Consider the following 12867-nt stretch of genomic DNA (forward strand, 5'->3'; position numbering starts at 1 on the left):
CTGAATCCAAGGAGTGTGTAGAGCATCCATACCACACTGGAAATGGCCTGTGTACCCTTGTGACCTCTGCACCTCTGCTCAGGCTTTGTGTCTCACAAGGACATCCTGAGAGCTGAGCGGAGGAGGAGCCACAGAGGGTACCACAGGCACATGAAGTGAGCAGCAGAGCCTCTCCAGTGAGCAGCACTCCTCTATTTTTGTTTCCTGGTCTCTGGTAAAACGTCCCTCTTATAGTGGTTTTGGGGTGAAGTTTCTACAGAGTACTCAAAACAAATGAGTCAGTTTCAGACTTGCTAGTGTTTGGGAGGACTCGGAGGAAATATTTTTAGTTGTATTTAGCAGCTTTCAGAATTGGAGTTTGCAGAGTTTTCTGTCCATATTCTGGGTGCCTCTGAAGCCAGTACAAGTGATGGTGTGCTCTCTCATAGCACACTCTCTCAGAGCACTTTGGCCCTGTGGGCTGAATAAAAGAGGAGTCCTTGGTGCTGGAGAGATGGCTCGGTAGTTAAGAGCACTGGCTTCCCTTCCGGAGATCCTGATCAATTCCCAGCAGCTACCTGGTAGCACACAACCCTCTTCTGGCATAAAGTCGCACATGCAGATAGAACACTCATGTATATTAGATAGGTAGGTAGGTAGATGAGAGATAGAGAGATAGATAGAGGAGTCCTCAGGCATGTTCACCCCACTTGATCCCACCTCTTCCTCCTTAGCATTCCTCTGTCACCTTGAGCAGGCGCTACTTCCTCCTAGTCCATCTTGGTTGCTCAATGCTGAGCCGTCTGCCCCGAGTCATCTCCTCCACAATGTCATCATTGGACGTCCAGTTTTGTTTACTCTGCCTAGACTGTGGAGACTTGGCCTGGCCGAGTGAACTGTATAACACCAAGGCCGATAGAGCTGGCAAATAGCCAAATTGCCAAACTGCTGTGGACGTCATGGTTCTGTGAAGTTTCACTGTGCTGTGCTGGTCCGTGAACACATGAGGTCTTCCCATCTTCCCATGTCTTCAGTTCTTTCAGTAGTGTTGTAAAGTTGTCATTGTAGAGGTCTCTTACCCCCTTGGTTAGTTAAGTTCCTGTCGGGGTTTACATCCTCTGTTGTTGCTTTTGGCTTGTTCATTTTTTGAAGCTATTGTGACTAGATCTTTTACTCCACTCTGTGTATTGGTGTGTGTATTGGTGTGGACATGTGGGTGCAGCTGCTGTGCATGCATATATGCACACCAGAGGTCGGCGTCTTGTGCCCCACCGTAGCCCTCTGCTTTTTTGTTATTACTTTGTTTGTTTGAGGCAGTATCTCTCACAGGACCTGGAGCCAACACATGAGCTGGACTGGCTAAGCAGTGAACCTCAGGGTCAGTCTGCTTGTCTGTTGCATCCTAGCACTGGGTTACAGATGCGATCTGCCATGCCCAGCTTTCCCCTGGTGCTGGGGTCTGAGCTTAGGTCTTCATGCTTGTGGGAAGTGCCACACTAACTGAGCCAGCTACCGATTGCCCCTGATTTCTTTAAGTTTTTTTTTTTTTTTTTTTTTGCATGAAAGTGTTTGCCTACATGTATGTATGTGCGGTATATTCATGCAGTGCCAGTGGAATCCAGAAGAGGATGTTGGGTCCCATAGAACTGGAGTTACAGCTGGTTTGAGCCACCATATGGGTGCTGGGAACTGTACCCAGGTTCTCTGTAAAAGTAGCAAGAGCTTTTTTTTTAAAGATTTATTTATTAATTATGTATACAGTATTCTGCCTGCATATATGCCTGCAGGCCAGAAGAGGGCACCAGATCTCATTACGGATGGTTGTGAGCCACCATGTGGTTGCTGGGAATTTTACTCATGACCTCTGGAAAAGCAGCCAGTGCTCTTAACCTCTGAGCCATCTCTCCAGCCCCCATAGCAAGAGTTCTTAACTGCCATATCACCTCTCTAGCTCCTTTTATAGAGTTTGGAGACAAGATTTCATGTACCCAGTCTCAAATGTAGGCCCGGGTGACCTTGAAGTATTACTGATCCTCCTGCCTCCACCTCTCAAATGCTGGGATTATAGGTGTGTACCACTGTGATTTCTTTCTCAGGAAAGTTATTATTAGTTTATAGAAAAGCTCCTAATTTTTAGAAGATTTTTTTATGTGTATGCATGCCTTTATGAATTTATATTCATCACATGTGTTCAAAGTGCCTGCAGAGGCCAGAATCCCTTGGAACTGGAGTTTTCACCAGTGTGAGCTCCTGTGTGGGTGCTGAGAACGGAACTGAGCTCTTCTAGCTCTCAGTGCTCTCAATGACTGAGCCATTTCTCCAGTCCATAAAATAAGGCCCCAGTTCTCAGTATTGATTTTGTGTCCCATTACTTTACTGAAAGTGTTTATTGGGTCTCATTTTTGTAGAACTTTTAGAGTCATTTAATAAAGAATCATACCATTTGCAAATCGGGGGTAATTCAGCTTCTTCCTTTTCTTTTTTTTTTTTTTTTTTTTTTTTTTTTTTTTTTTTTTTGGTTTTTCGAGACAGGGTTTCTCTGTGTAGCTTTGCGCCTCTCCTGGAACTCACTTGGTAGCCCAGGCTGGCCTCGAACTCACAGAGATCCGCCTGGCTCTGCCTCCCGAGTGCTGGGATTAAAGGCGTGCGCCACCACCGCCCGGCTTAGCTTCTTCCTTTTCTATCCATACCCATTTTATTGATTTATCTTGCTTTATTTCAGTCTAAGAGTTCAAGCACTATATTAAACAAGAGTGAAGAGTTCACATCCTTGTCTCGTCCATAATTTTTAAGGAAATGCTCTCAGGTTTTCTCCATTTATATAACATTGGCTATAAGTTTGTTAGCTAGAGCTTTTATTATGTTGAGGTACAGTCCTTCTGTTCCTATTTCTTTGGAGCTTCTATTATGAAGTGATGTTTAATTTGTCTACATCTTCAGAGATGTAATTTATTGGTTTGCATATGATGAACCACTCCAGCATCTTTAGCTTGAAACCTACTGTTGGTGATATACAATATTGTTATGTGCTGTTGAATTCACTTTGCAGGTATTTTATCGAGAACTTTTACATCTGTGTTCATCAGGGAAATTGGTGTGTAGTTTCTCTTTTTATGGTGTCCTTATCTGGTTTTGGTATGAGTATACTGGCTAGCTCCATGGCATGTGTTTGGTAGTATTCTGGTCCTCTCTGGCTTGTGGAGTGGTTTTAAGAGCTTGCTGTATGTTCTTTTTTAAAGGTCTATTCGAAAGGAAACCATCTGCTCTGGGCTTTTCTGTTTGGGGAGGCGACTGCTGCTTCTGTCTCACTTCTTAGCAAGGCATTTGCTTTCTTTATCTTCTTGAATTAGTTTTGTAGGTTGTATATGTCTAAAACTTCATCCACTTCCTGCAAAGTTTTAAGTTGTCTTTAAACACAGATTTTTGGAAGTATTCCCTATTGAACCTCTAGATTTCATTGATATCTTTTTCAAGTTTCCCCTTTTCACCTTTAATTTTATTAACTTATCTTCTCTGTCTTTTGTCTAGTTAGCTAAGTGTCTATGGATCATACATAGTTAACTGTTTTGCTGGGCAGTGGTGGAGCATGCCTTTAATCCCAGCACTCAGGATGCAGAGCCAGGCGGATCTCTGTGAGTTCGAGGCCAGCCTGGTCTACAGAGTGAGTTCCAGGACAGCCAGGAGTGTTATACAGAGAAACCCTATCTCAAAAAAAAAAAAAAACACACACACATACATAGTTAACTTTTCAAAGAAACAAGTCTTTGTTTCTTTGGGTTTTTAATTTTAATTTTATTATAGTGTGTGTGTGTGTGTGTGTGTGTGTGTGTGTGTGTGTGTGTGCGCGCGCGGCGTGCGCACGCAAGCGGGCACTCCAGTGTATATTATGTGTGTGTACAGTATGTTTGCCTTGCGCACCAATACAGGGTCTCTCACTAGATCTGGAGCTCATCATTTTTCAGCTAGGCTGGCAACCAGCAAGCCTCAGCAATCCTCCTGTCTCTACCCCCTTAATACTGTGGTATAGGCATGCAAAGCCATGCTTCTTACATGGGTACTGGGTTCCAAACTCAGGTCCTCATGCTTGCATAGAAGCGTTCTTACTGTACTGAGCCATCGCCCTAGCCCCTAAAGGGTGTTTTTTGAAGTATCTTCTCCCGCATGGTCCCTGTATGGTTTAAATGCCCCCAGCTTGCCTGTGTGTGTGTGTGTGTGTGTGTGTGTGTGTGTGTGTGTGTGTGTGTGTATGTGTGTGTTTAAAGATTTATTTATTATGTATACAGTGTTCTGTCTGCATATACACCTGCAGACAGAAGAGGGCACCAGATCTCATTATGGATGGTTGTGAGCCACCATGTAGTTGCTGGGAATTGAACTCATGACCTCTGGAAAAACAGCCAGTACTCTTAACCTCTGAGCCATCTCTCCAGCCCCAGACACTTTCTTTAGATGTGACAGTTTCTTGATTTTAAGAATGAGGCAGGAAGGGGCTGATCAGAAGTTCTGAGAGGTTAGAATGAAGCTTGGTGTGAAGACTTGCCTGACATGCAGGAGACCCGGGTTCTATCTCCGGTGCAGCATCCATAGCAGGGCAGGCCAGGATGTGGATGGGTTGATAGAGTGCATGCCTAGCATGTGCAAGGGCCTGGGTTTGATCCCCAGTACCATATAAACCAGTGTCCACTGGCACACACCTATATCCCTAGCAAGGTAGAAGCAGGAGGATCAGGAATTCAAGGCCAGCCTGGGTTACGTACTTTACTAAAAAAATGTTTTAGCCAGGTGTGGTAGCAGACGACTTTAGTGCCAACATTTGGTAGGCAGAGGCAGACAAATCTCAGTTTGAGACCAGCCTGGTCTATAGAGCGATTTCCAGGACAGCCAGAACTAGGCACATAGAGAGAACCTGTCCTTAAAAACCCAAAATAAATAAATAAATAAATAGATGAATGAATGAATGAATAGCGCTGTCATTTCCAGGGACCTCCTCTTCTGGGCTATACTCACCTGAAAGGCTAGCCACAGGCAATTTATGTGAGGGTCCCTTGAGCAGCCCAGGGACAAGCTGTAAGGAACACAGGGGCAGTGCTGCATGCTGACATCTCAGCCACAGTGGTGGGCAGATAGTGGTCCAATTGGTAGTTTTCCTACCTGCTCAGAAAATAGGATGTGGGAGTTGCCCAGGAAACTTATTTCTGAGCATTTTTCTGCAGCACATCCCCTATGACTAGCAAATGCTGTTCTTTGCTGGGTTCTGAGACATGCTGTTCTGGTTGGGAGGTCCACTGGCATTAGCATCTAGGGTTCCAGCTTTTCTGAAATGAAGAGAAGAGGCCAGAGGCAGAAGAGGGTTTGCTAGAGAAAACAAAGGACTAAGGAGCAAATAAATGAAGGTGCCACCACCATGGAGCCCGTAAGATGAACCCATACACCTCAGTGTCCTAAGGCTTAAACCTGCTAACATCACAGTACACAGCAGAGACCCTGAGGGCTCTAGAAATGGAAAGTTCAGGTTGTGTCCCATTTTAAAATGGATTAAAGGTTAAAAGGGAGAAAGCTGGAGAGGGAACCCAAAAGACAGTCTTTAAGGTGCCACTGACTTCAGACCAGGGCAGCAGTTCCTCTACTGGAGAAATTCTGTGTTCTTTTAGCCTGGGTTCAGGGACGTGTGAGGGTGTGCAGGGGTACACATGCCTCTTATGTTCTGGGTGCAGGTATGCATGTCAGAGACAAGGGCTCAGCGTGGCAATTTGGAGGACTCTGGTCTAAACCCAGTCACTCTAGCTCCAGGCACAAGCTTTGTAGTTTTTCTTACCCAGAATGTAAAGGAGTTCAGCTTGACTGGCCTCCAGGGTCCCTTTGAACCTGAGATGGTGTCTTGAGTTCTGGAAGACAGAATAGAGTCTGTTTGCTCTACAACTGGAGTTAATTGTACTGTCCACTGGTTATCGTTTGGGTTTCCCCAGGCTTTGCTCACCTCTGCTGCGCTCGTTTTGTTAGCATTTCTCAAGCAGCAAAACCCCAGACACAGGAGCTGTTTGAGGGGGAAAACACAAAGCATGGCTTGCCTTTCACAGGAACCTGCCCAGCCTAGGGGGAGCAGGCAGGTGGCACAGAGGAAGCTTGGGGGCTGGCACAAGGACTACCCCGACCTGTGGTGATTGTGGAGACCCCGAAGCCTTCCTGATGGCTCACAGGAGAGTGGGCTCTGGCTCTTTGGACTTAGTGTGCCCCAGGGCCATGAAGCACTGGAGCAAACAGCACAGCCTGTCCAGCAGGGCCTGTTGCCCCTGACAGCAGGTAGAAATGGTCTCTAGTGCTAACTGTCAGTGAGTGGGCTGGGAACATACAGACTGTGCCGTTCCACTGACAGAGGTGACAGCAGCCTCTTCTCTATAAGAGTAAGGAGAGTAAGGTCTTAGTGTTGTATGGTGGCTGATCAGGCAAAGCCCTTCTCAAGGGTGTGTGCCAAATGGGAAGCACCAAGTACAGTGTGCTAATTCACACATGCTGGGCATGGTGATGGGCAAAGTGCTGCACCTTGAAATCCCAGCACTCAGGAGGCAGATTATGATTTAGAGGCCAGCTTGGCATGACCCCATTTCAAAGAGCCCAGGGCTGGGGATGTAGTTCAGTGGTATAGAGTTTGCTTGGTATATACAAGGTCCTGGATTGTCTCTAGGAAACCTCCCTGACTTGTAGCTGAAAGTTTTCCTGTGTTCCACCTGGCCTGCGGTCAGGACAAATCTCTCTCACCCGCCACTTCCGCAGACACTCAGACCCAAATAAACACACAGAGGCTTTTTTTTTTGGTGGGGGGGCAGTTTTCGAGACAGGGTTTCTCTGTGTAGCTTTGTGGCTTTCCTGGATCTCGCTCTGTAGACCAGGCTGGCCTCGAACTCACAGAGATTCACCTAGCTCTGCCTCCCGAGTGCTGGGATTAAAGGCATGCGCCACCACCGCCCGGCAAATTAACTCATTTCTATAAATCTATTCTTTGCCATGTGCCTCGTGGCTTACCCGTATCTTTACATCTTGCTTCTTGTGGCAGCGGCTGGCAGCGTCTTCCCTGCTCTGTCTTCTTCCTTCCTCTCTCTCTTTAGAATGTCCCGCCTAACCTTATTCTGCCTTACCATTGGCCAAACAGCCTTATTTATCAACCAATCAGAGCGACACATTTTCACAGCAAACAAAATGACATCACCCATCACCCCCACACACACACACTCACACATACACACATACACACACACACACACACACACACACACACACACACACACACACACACACCAGGCCTTGTCTGTGGTAGCTAACCCAGTATAAATGGAGCAGAACTTGACTGTACCTGATGCTTAGGGGACTCCTTTTTTTGTTTGTTTTTATTTTGTTCTTGTTTGTTTTGAAACAAGGTTTCTCTGTGCAACCCTGGGTATCCTAGAACTCACCGTGTAGACCAGGCTGACCTTGAACCCAGAGATCTGCCTGCCTCTTCCTCCCAAGTGCTGGGATTAAAGGCATGCTCCACCATGCCTGACTCAGGTGACCCTCTTACTTCAGGACCTGAGAACCCTCACTGTGGCCCCAAACAGCTTCCTCAGCCCACATTGGGACTTTTCTCCTCTACTTAGGAAGGTGTCCACAGGGATACTGTGTCAAGATCACAGTAATACCATCTGTTATCTCCTGATGATGGAGAGAGGAATGGCTGCTCCTGCAAGGGGCTGCTTAGGAGCAAGGAAATGTGCCTTGGTCATTTCTAGTGATGAGGGATGATCCTGGGGCTTTATCATTTGGGAGCATGGGACAGCATCCCCTACCCTACTATATTTAAAGGAGACTCTGGCCACCAGCAGTCCCTTTAATCTGTAAACATTTCAGCATATTGATGGCTATAATTGAACTACTCCAGAAAGCAACTTGGTTCCTCCCACCTCTATCCTATAATCTTTTCTTTTTTTTTTTTTTTTTTTTTTTTTGGTTTTTTGAGACAGGGTTTCTCTGTGTAGTTTTGGTGCCTATCCTAGAACTTGCTCTGTAGACCAGGCTGGCCTCGAACTCACAGAGATCCGCCTGGCTCTGCCTCCTGAGTGCTGGGATTAAAGGCGTGTGCCACCACCGCCTGGCTCCTATAGTCTTTTTATATTTATATATATATATATATATTTTTTTTTTTTTTTGGTTTTTCGAGACAGGGTTTCTCTGTGTAGTTTTGCGCCTTTCCTGGTACTCACTTGGTAGCCCAGGCTGGCCTCGAACTCACAGAGATCCACCTGGCTCTGCCTCCAGAGTGCTGGGATTAAAGGCGTGCGCCACCACCGCCCGGCCCTATAGTCTTTTTTTTTTTTTTTTTTTTGTTTTTGTTTTTCGAGACAGGGTTTCTCTGTGTAGCTTTGCGCCTTTCCTGGTACTCGCTTTGGAGACCAGGCTGGCCTCGAACTCACAGAGATCCACCTGGCTCTGCCTCCCGAGTGCTGGCCTATAGTCTTTTTAAATGACAGTTAACAAGGGTGTACATGTGCACACACAGGTATATCTACTTTTTCTCTCCGCTTACCGAGATTCTATGTAAGTTCTTAATGTGTCCATAGTATTCTTGAATCTTTAAAAATGTGTATCACAGCCGGGCGGTGGTGGCGCACGCCTTTAATCCCAGCACTCGTGAGGCAGAGGCAGGCGGATCTCTGTGAGTTCGAGGCCAGCCTGGGCTACCAAGTGAGTCCCAGGAAAGGCGCAAAGCTACAGAGAAACCCTGTCTCGAGAAACCCAAAAAAAAAAAAAAAAATGTGTATCACATTTAGCTGTCTTGTAAGAGGGGGTCATACTGCATCACACATGTGGCGATCAGGAGACAAGCTGCAGGAGTTAGTTCTCGCCCTCTGCCATGTGGGTCCTGGGAATTGGCATGGTGACAAGTGCCTTTACCAATGAGCTACCTCGCTGGTCCTTATTCTTAAACTATTTACTCTGTTGCATAAGATATACTCTTCATTCCTAATTTTTTTTAAAGTTTTAAAATTAAATAAGCCAAAATTTTAGCTTTTTACTTATTTTTTAAATAATTTATTTTTATTTTATGTGCATTGGTGTTTTGCCAGATGTATGTCTCTGTGAGGGTGTCAGATCCCTTGGAACAAGAGTTACAGACAGTTGCCGGGCGGTGGTGGCGCACTCCTTTAATCCCAGCACTCGGGAGGCAGAGCCAGGTGGATCTCTGTGAGTTCGAGGCCAGCCTGGACTACCAAGTGAGTTCCAGGAAAAGGCGCAAAGCTACACAGAGAAACCCTGTCTCGAAAAATCAAAAAAAAAAAGTTACAGACAGTTGTAAGCTGCCATGTGGGTGCTGGGAATTGAACAGTGCTCTTAACCCCTGAGCCATCTCCAGCCCCTGCTTTTTACGTGTATATTCATTTAAAATGTCTGTAATTGTAGACTCCTCGCCTATGCTTATGGTTAGCATGGTAGCTAATGGGCAGCACTAATGTGTGTGGACAGGCTGGACCAGGGCCCCTCTTCTGTGTCAGTGCTGTGGGGTCCAGCAGCACGCCGTCCTCACATGCCCAATTGCAGAGTAGGCAGCCGCTTCTCTCCCTACTCTTGTTCCTGTCACTCTCTGGGATTGAGACTTGACCTGAACAGCCCTCCTCAAAACCTATACCTCCTCATTTCTATCCTGGGATAGAAATAGGCATCATGTGGTCAAACTGTAGAGTAAACATTTTGCTCAGAGGAGACCTACTCTAAGGCATATTGTTTGGGCACAGCACTGCAAAGCTGAGCATGAGCAGCAGGCCCAGGCACTGAGCTCCTGTGCACTGAGCTCCCGTGGTGATCCATGGGCATCCAACTGCAGAGCTACAAGAGGCAGACCTCCCTCTGTGCCATATGCACCTTTTTGTTGTTGTTGTTGTTTTTTTTTTTTTTTTGGTTTTTCGAGACAGGGTTTCTCTGTGTAGCTTTGCGCCTTTTCCTGGAACTCACTTGGTAGCCCAGGCTGGCCTCGAACTCACAGAGATCCGCCTGGCTCTGCCTCCCGAGTGCTGGGATTAAAGGCGTGCGCCACCACCGCCCGGCTTGTTGTTGTTTTTTTTTTTTTTGGTTTTTCAAGACTGGGTTTCTCTGTGTAGCTTTGGCACCTTTCCTGGATCTCCCTCTGTAGCCCAGGCTGGCCTCAAACTCACAAAGATCCGCCTGCCTCTGCCTCACGAGTGCTGGGATTAAAGGCGTGCGCCACCACCACCCCCCAGCTCATATGTACCTTTTAACTCTGCTGGCCTAGAAACTAACTTTTGAAAGCAACCCTGGTTTCTTTCTTTCTTTCTTTCTTTTAAGATTTATTTATTTATTATGTATACAGCATGTATGACTGCAGGCCAGAAGAGGGCACCAGATCTCATTACAGATGGTTGTAAGTCACCATGTGGTTGCTGGGAATTGAACTCAAAACCTCTGGAAGAGCAGTCAGTGCTCTTAACCTCTGAGCCATCTCTCCAGCCCGCAACCCTGGTTTCTTATGCTGCCGTTTTATATTCCCTATGACTCTGTAGGTCATGCAGAGCCCTGTGGCGTCCTGCTACAGCCCTGTACTCTCCAGCCTTGACTCTCACTCTTCTCTACCTCCCATCCATATAACACAGAGCCCACATCTGTCTTCTCTTTCTGCCCCCTCCATGCTCCCATACACATGCCTTCTGTACTTGGTGCTCTGCCCCTTCAATGATGGGTAGAAAGCCACCACCGACAGTGGCCAGTGGGTGAGAAGTAGGGCAGGTTGTGAGTGCTTCAGCAGATATTCAAGGATGGGTGGCTCTTCACAAAGGGTACCCTGAAGTCTGGCAGCTCGATCCAGCAGGGGTGCGCTGTCATCATGACAGGAGCCAAGTGGAGTGTGGTTTGAAGCATGTACCATAACCACATTCTTTTTTTGGTTTTTTTTTTTTTTTTTTTTTTTTTTTTTTTTTTTGGTTTTTCGAGACAGGGTTTCTCTGTGTAGCTTTGGAGCCTGTCCTGGAACTCACTCTGTAGCCCAGGCTGGCCTTGAACTCACAGAGATCCGCCTGCCTCTGCCTCCCAAGTGCTGGGATTAAAGGCATGCGCCACCACCGCTCGGCCCCCATAACCACATTCTTGACATCCTGGAATGCACGATGCAGAGCAGGGACCACATGTCAGTAAGTAACTGGCCAGAACCCAGGAAACTGGAGCCCTGAGAGGGCATGCAGCAGGCATAACTGAGTCCAAGAAGGGAAGCATCAGCACAAGGGACAGCCAGACCTTCAAGGCTTTGGTTACTCACCTGAACTCTAGGTCACTCTGCCCTCCAAAACATGGGGCTCTGTTATTCTGCAGAGTGGTCCACCCTGGCACAGCAAACAACATGTGAGGGATTGGCTCTTGCCTATAAAAAGTGGACAGCACACCATGGTGTGTTGACCTACACAAAGCAGTACAGCCAGCCTGGTGCCTACCTAAGAGCCAGCTCCTGCTACTTTTCTGTACCTCCATGTCCCATACTGCATAGTCCATACTGCAGGAAATGTCACCAGAAGCAAAGGCACACACAGGATAATAGAGCTAAGGGAAGCCTCCAGATAGATGTCAGGGCCCAGGTGAGCCTGGCCAGGCAGGTGGTCTGCAAGCAGGCTGCAGCGCCTTCTCTCCAGGTGCAGCACCTACCTGCTGCATCAGCTGGGCTCAGCCAGCAGTGCTGCTTTTGTGTCCTGTGTGCCGGGCTCCACTTGCCACTTCTTCTCATTGGTTCACTCCCTCTCCAAACCACTGCTGCCTTTCTGTGTCACCAGCTGAAGCATCTCCTTGTCTGGTGGGGTGTCCCATAATCTTGTTTGTGTGGCATTATGAGGACAGCCTGGTAAATGTCTTCCTTTCCTGTGAGACTGCATGCCAGATGCAGAACACCAAGGAGCCCACACCAGCCTTGCCCCTTTTGCCGTGACCCAGCTCCACCAGCCTCATGTTGAGCTGGCCTGCTGCCGTCTCTGGTGTGCCTCTAGCTCCCTAAACCTCTTGTCCTTCTCTGAGGACTGCCCCTTCCTGTTTCCAGCCTGCCGGGGTCACCTTGGTCAGCGTCCATTCTAGCCCCAATGACCAGATGCTGTGGGCCCTGGACAGCAGATGGAATGTGCACGTGCGGACTGGGATCACTGAGGAGATGCCTGTGGGGACGGACTGGGAGCATGTGCCAGGTAGGGACAATCCAACAGATATCCCATTGTCCCCCACACAGCTACAGTTATATTTATCATCACAGCCCATGGTGCCAGGCAAGACAGGAACTGAAATTCTTACGGGGCTATTTAACTTGAAGCCTTGAGCCCCATTTTCTGTAAAAACAAGCTGTCACCAGGGACCACGTGGAAGTCCTGGGTATCCTGTTGGGTCTGAGATGTTCTGAAGTAGGAACCAGGTAAAGATCGGAAGGGCATGTGTTGCTGGGAGAACCCAGGCCAGCTCTGCGGGGTTTATGGAAATATAGCTTTCTCAGTGCCCAGACCCATCTGTGACTAGGCTAGCCTGCTTGGGGCACCCTCTCCCTTGGTGCCCAGAATCATACAGTGTCACCGTGCGGAAGTCCTGGTGGCCAATACAGTGTCTGAAGAGAGCAGTACTGGGAAGGGTGCTCTGTCCTGTGTGTTCCAGAGATTAGCTGATACCCAGTTTGCCCACAGGGTTACAGGCCTGCCAGTTGGCACTGAGCACCAGGACTGTGTGGGCCCGCTGTCCAAATGGTGACCTTGCCCGCCGCTATGGCATCACAGACAAGAATCCTGCTGGGGACTACTGGAAGAAAATTCCCGGAAGTGTGTCATGTTTCACAGGCAGGTGCTGGGGCATGGTGGACTCGGTGTATCCTGAGGGGAGGAGGGGCAT

At 47.7% G+C, this 12867-nt stretch overlaps 1 protein-coding gene across 6 annotated transcripts in view; it reads left to right on the forward strand.

Annotated features, from left to right (window-relative positions):
• The window catches only part of Tecpr2 (tectonin beta-propeller repeat containing 2), a 105261-nt gene that overhangs the window by 88494 nt on the left and 3900 nt on the right, over positions 1-12867 (forward strand). For all 6 annotated transcript variants that reach the window (XM_052738990.1, XM_052738994.1, XM_052738993.1 and 3 more), the window contains 2 exons: positions 12041-12182; positions 12666-12815. In XM_052738990.1, the coding sequence (XP_052594950.1) occupies positions 12041-12182; positions 12666-12815 (292 nt within the window). The remainder of the gene's footprint in view (positions 1-12040; positions 12183-12665; positions 12816-12867) is intronic.

The sequence above is a fragment of the Peromyscus californicus genome, unplaced genomic scaffold (genome assembly GCF_007827085.1).
Source record: "Peromyscus californicus insignis strain IS unplaced genomic scaffold, ASM782708v3 Scaffold_15__1_contigs__length_86483966, whole genome shotgun sequence".
In the NCBI taxonomy this organism is placed as follows: domain Eukaryota; kingdom Metazoa; phylum Chordata; class Mammalia; order Rodentia; family Cricetidae; genus Peromyscus; species Peromyscus californicus.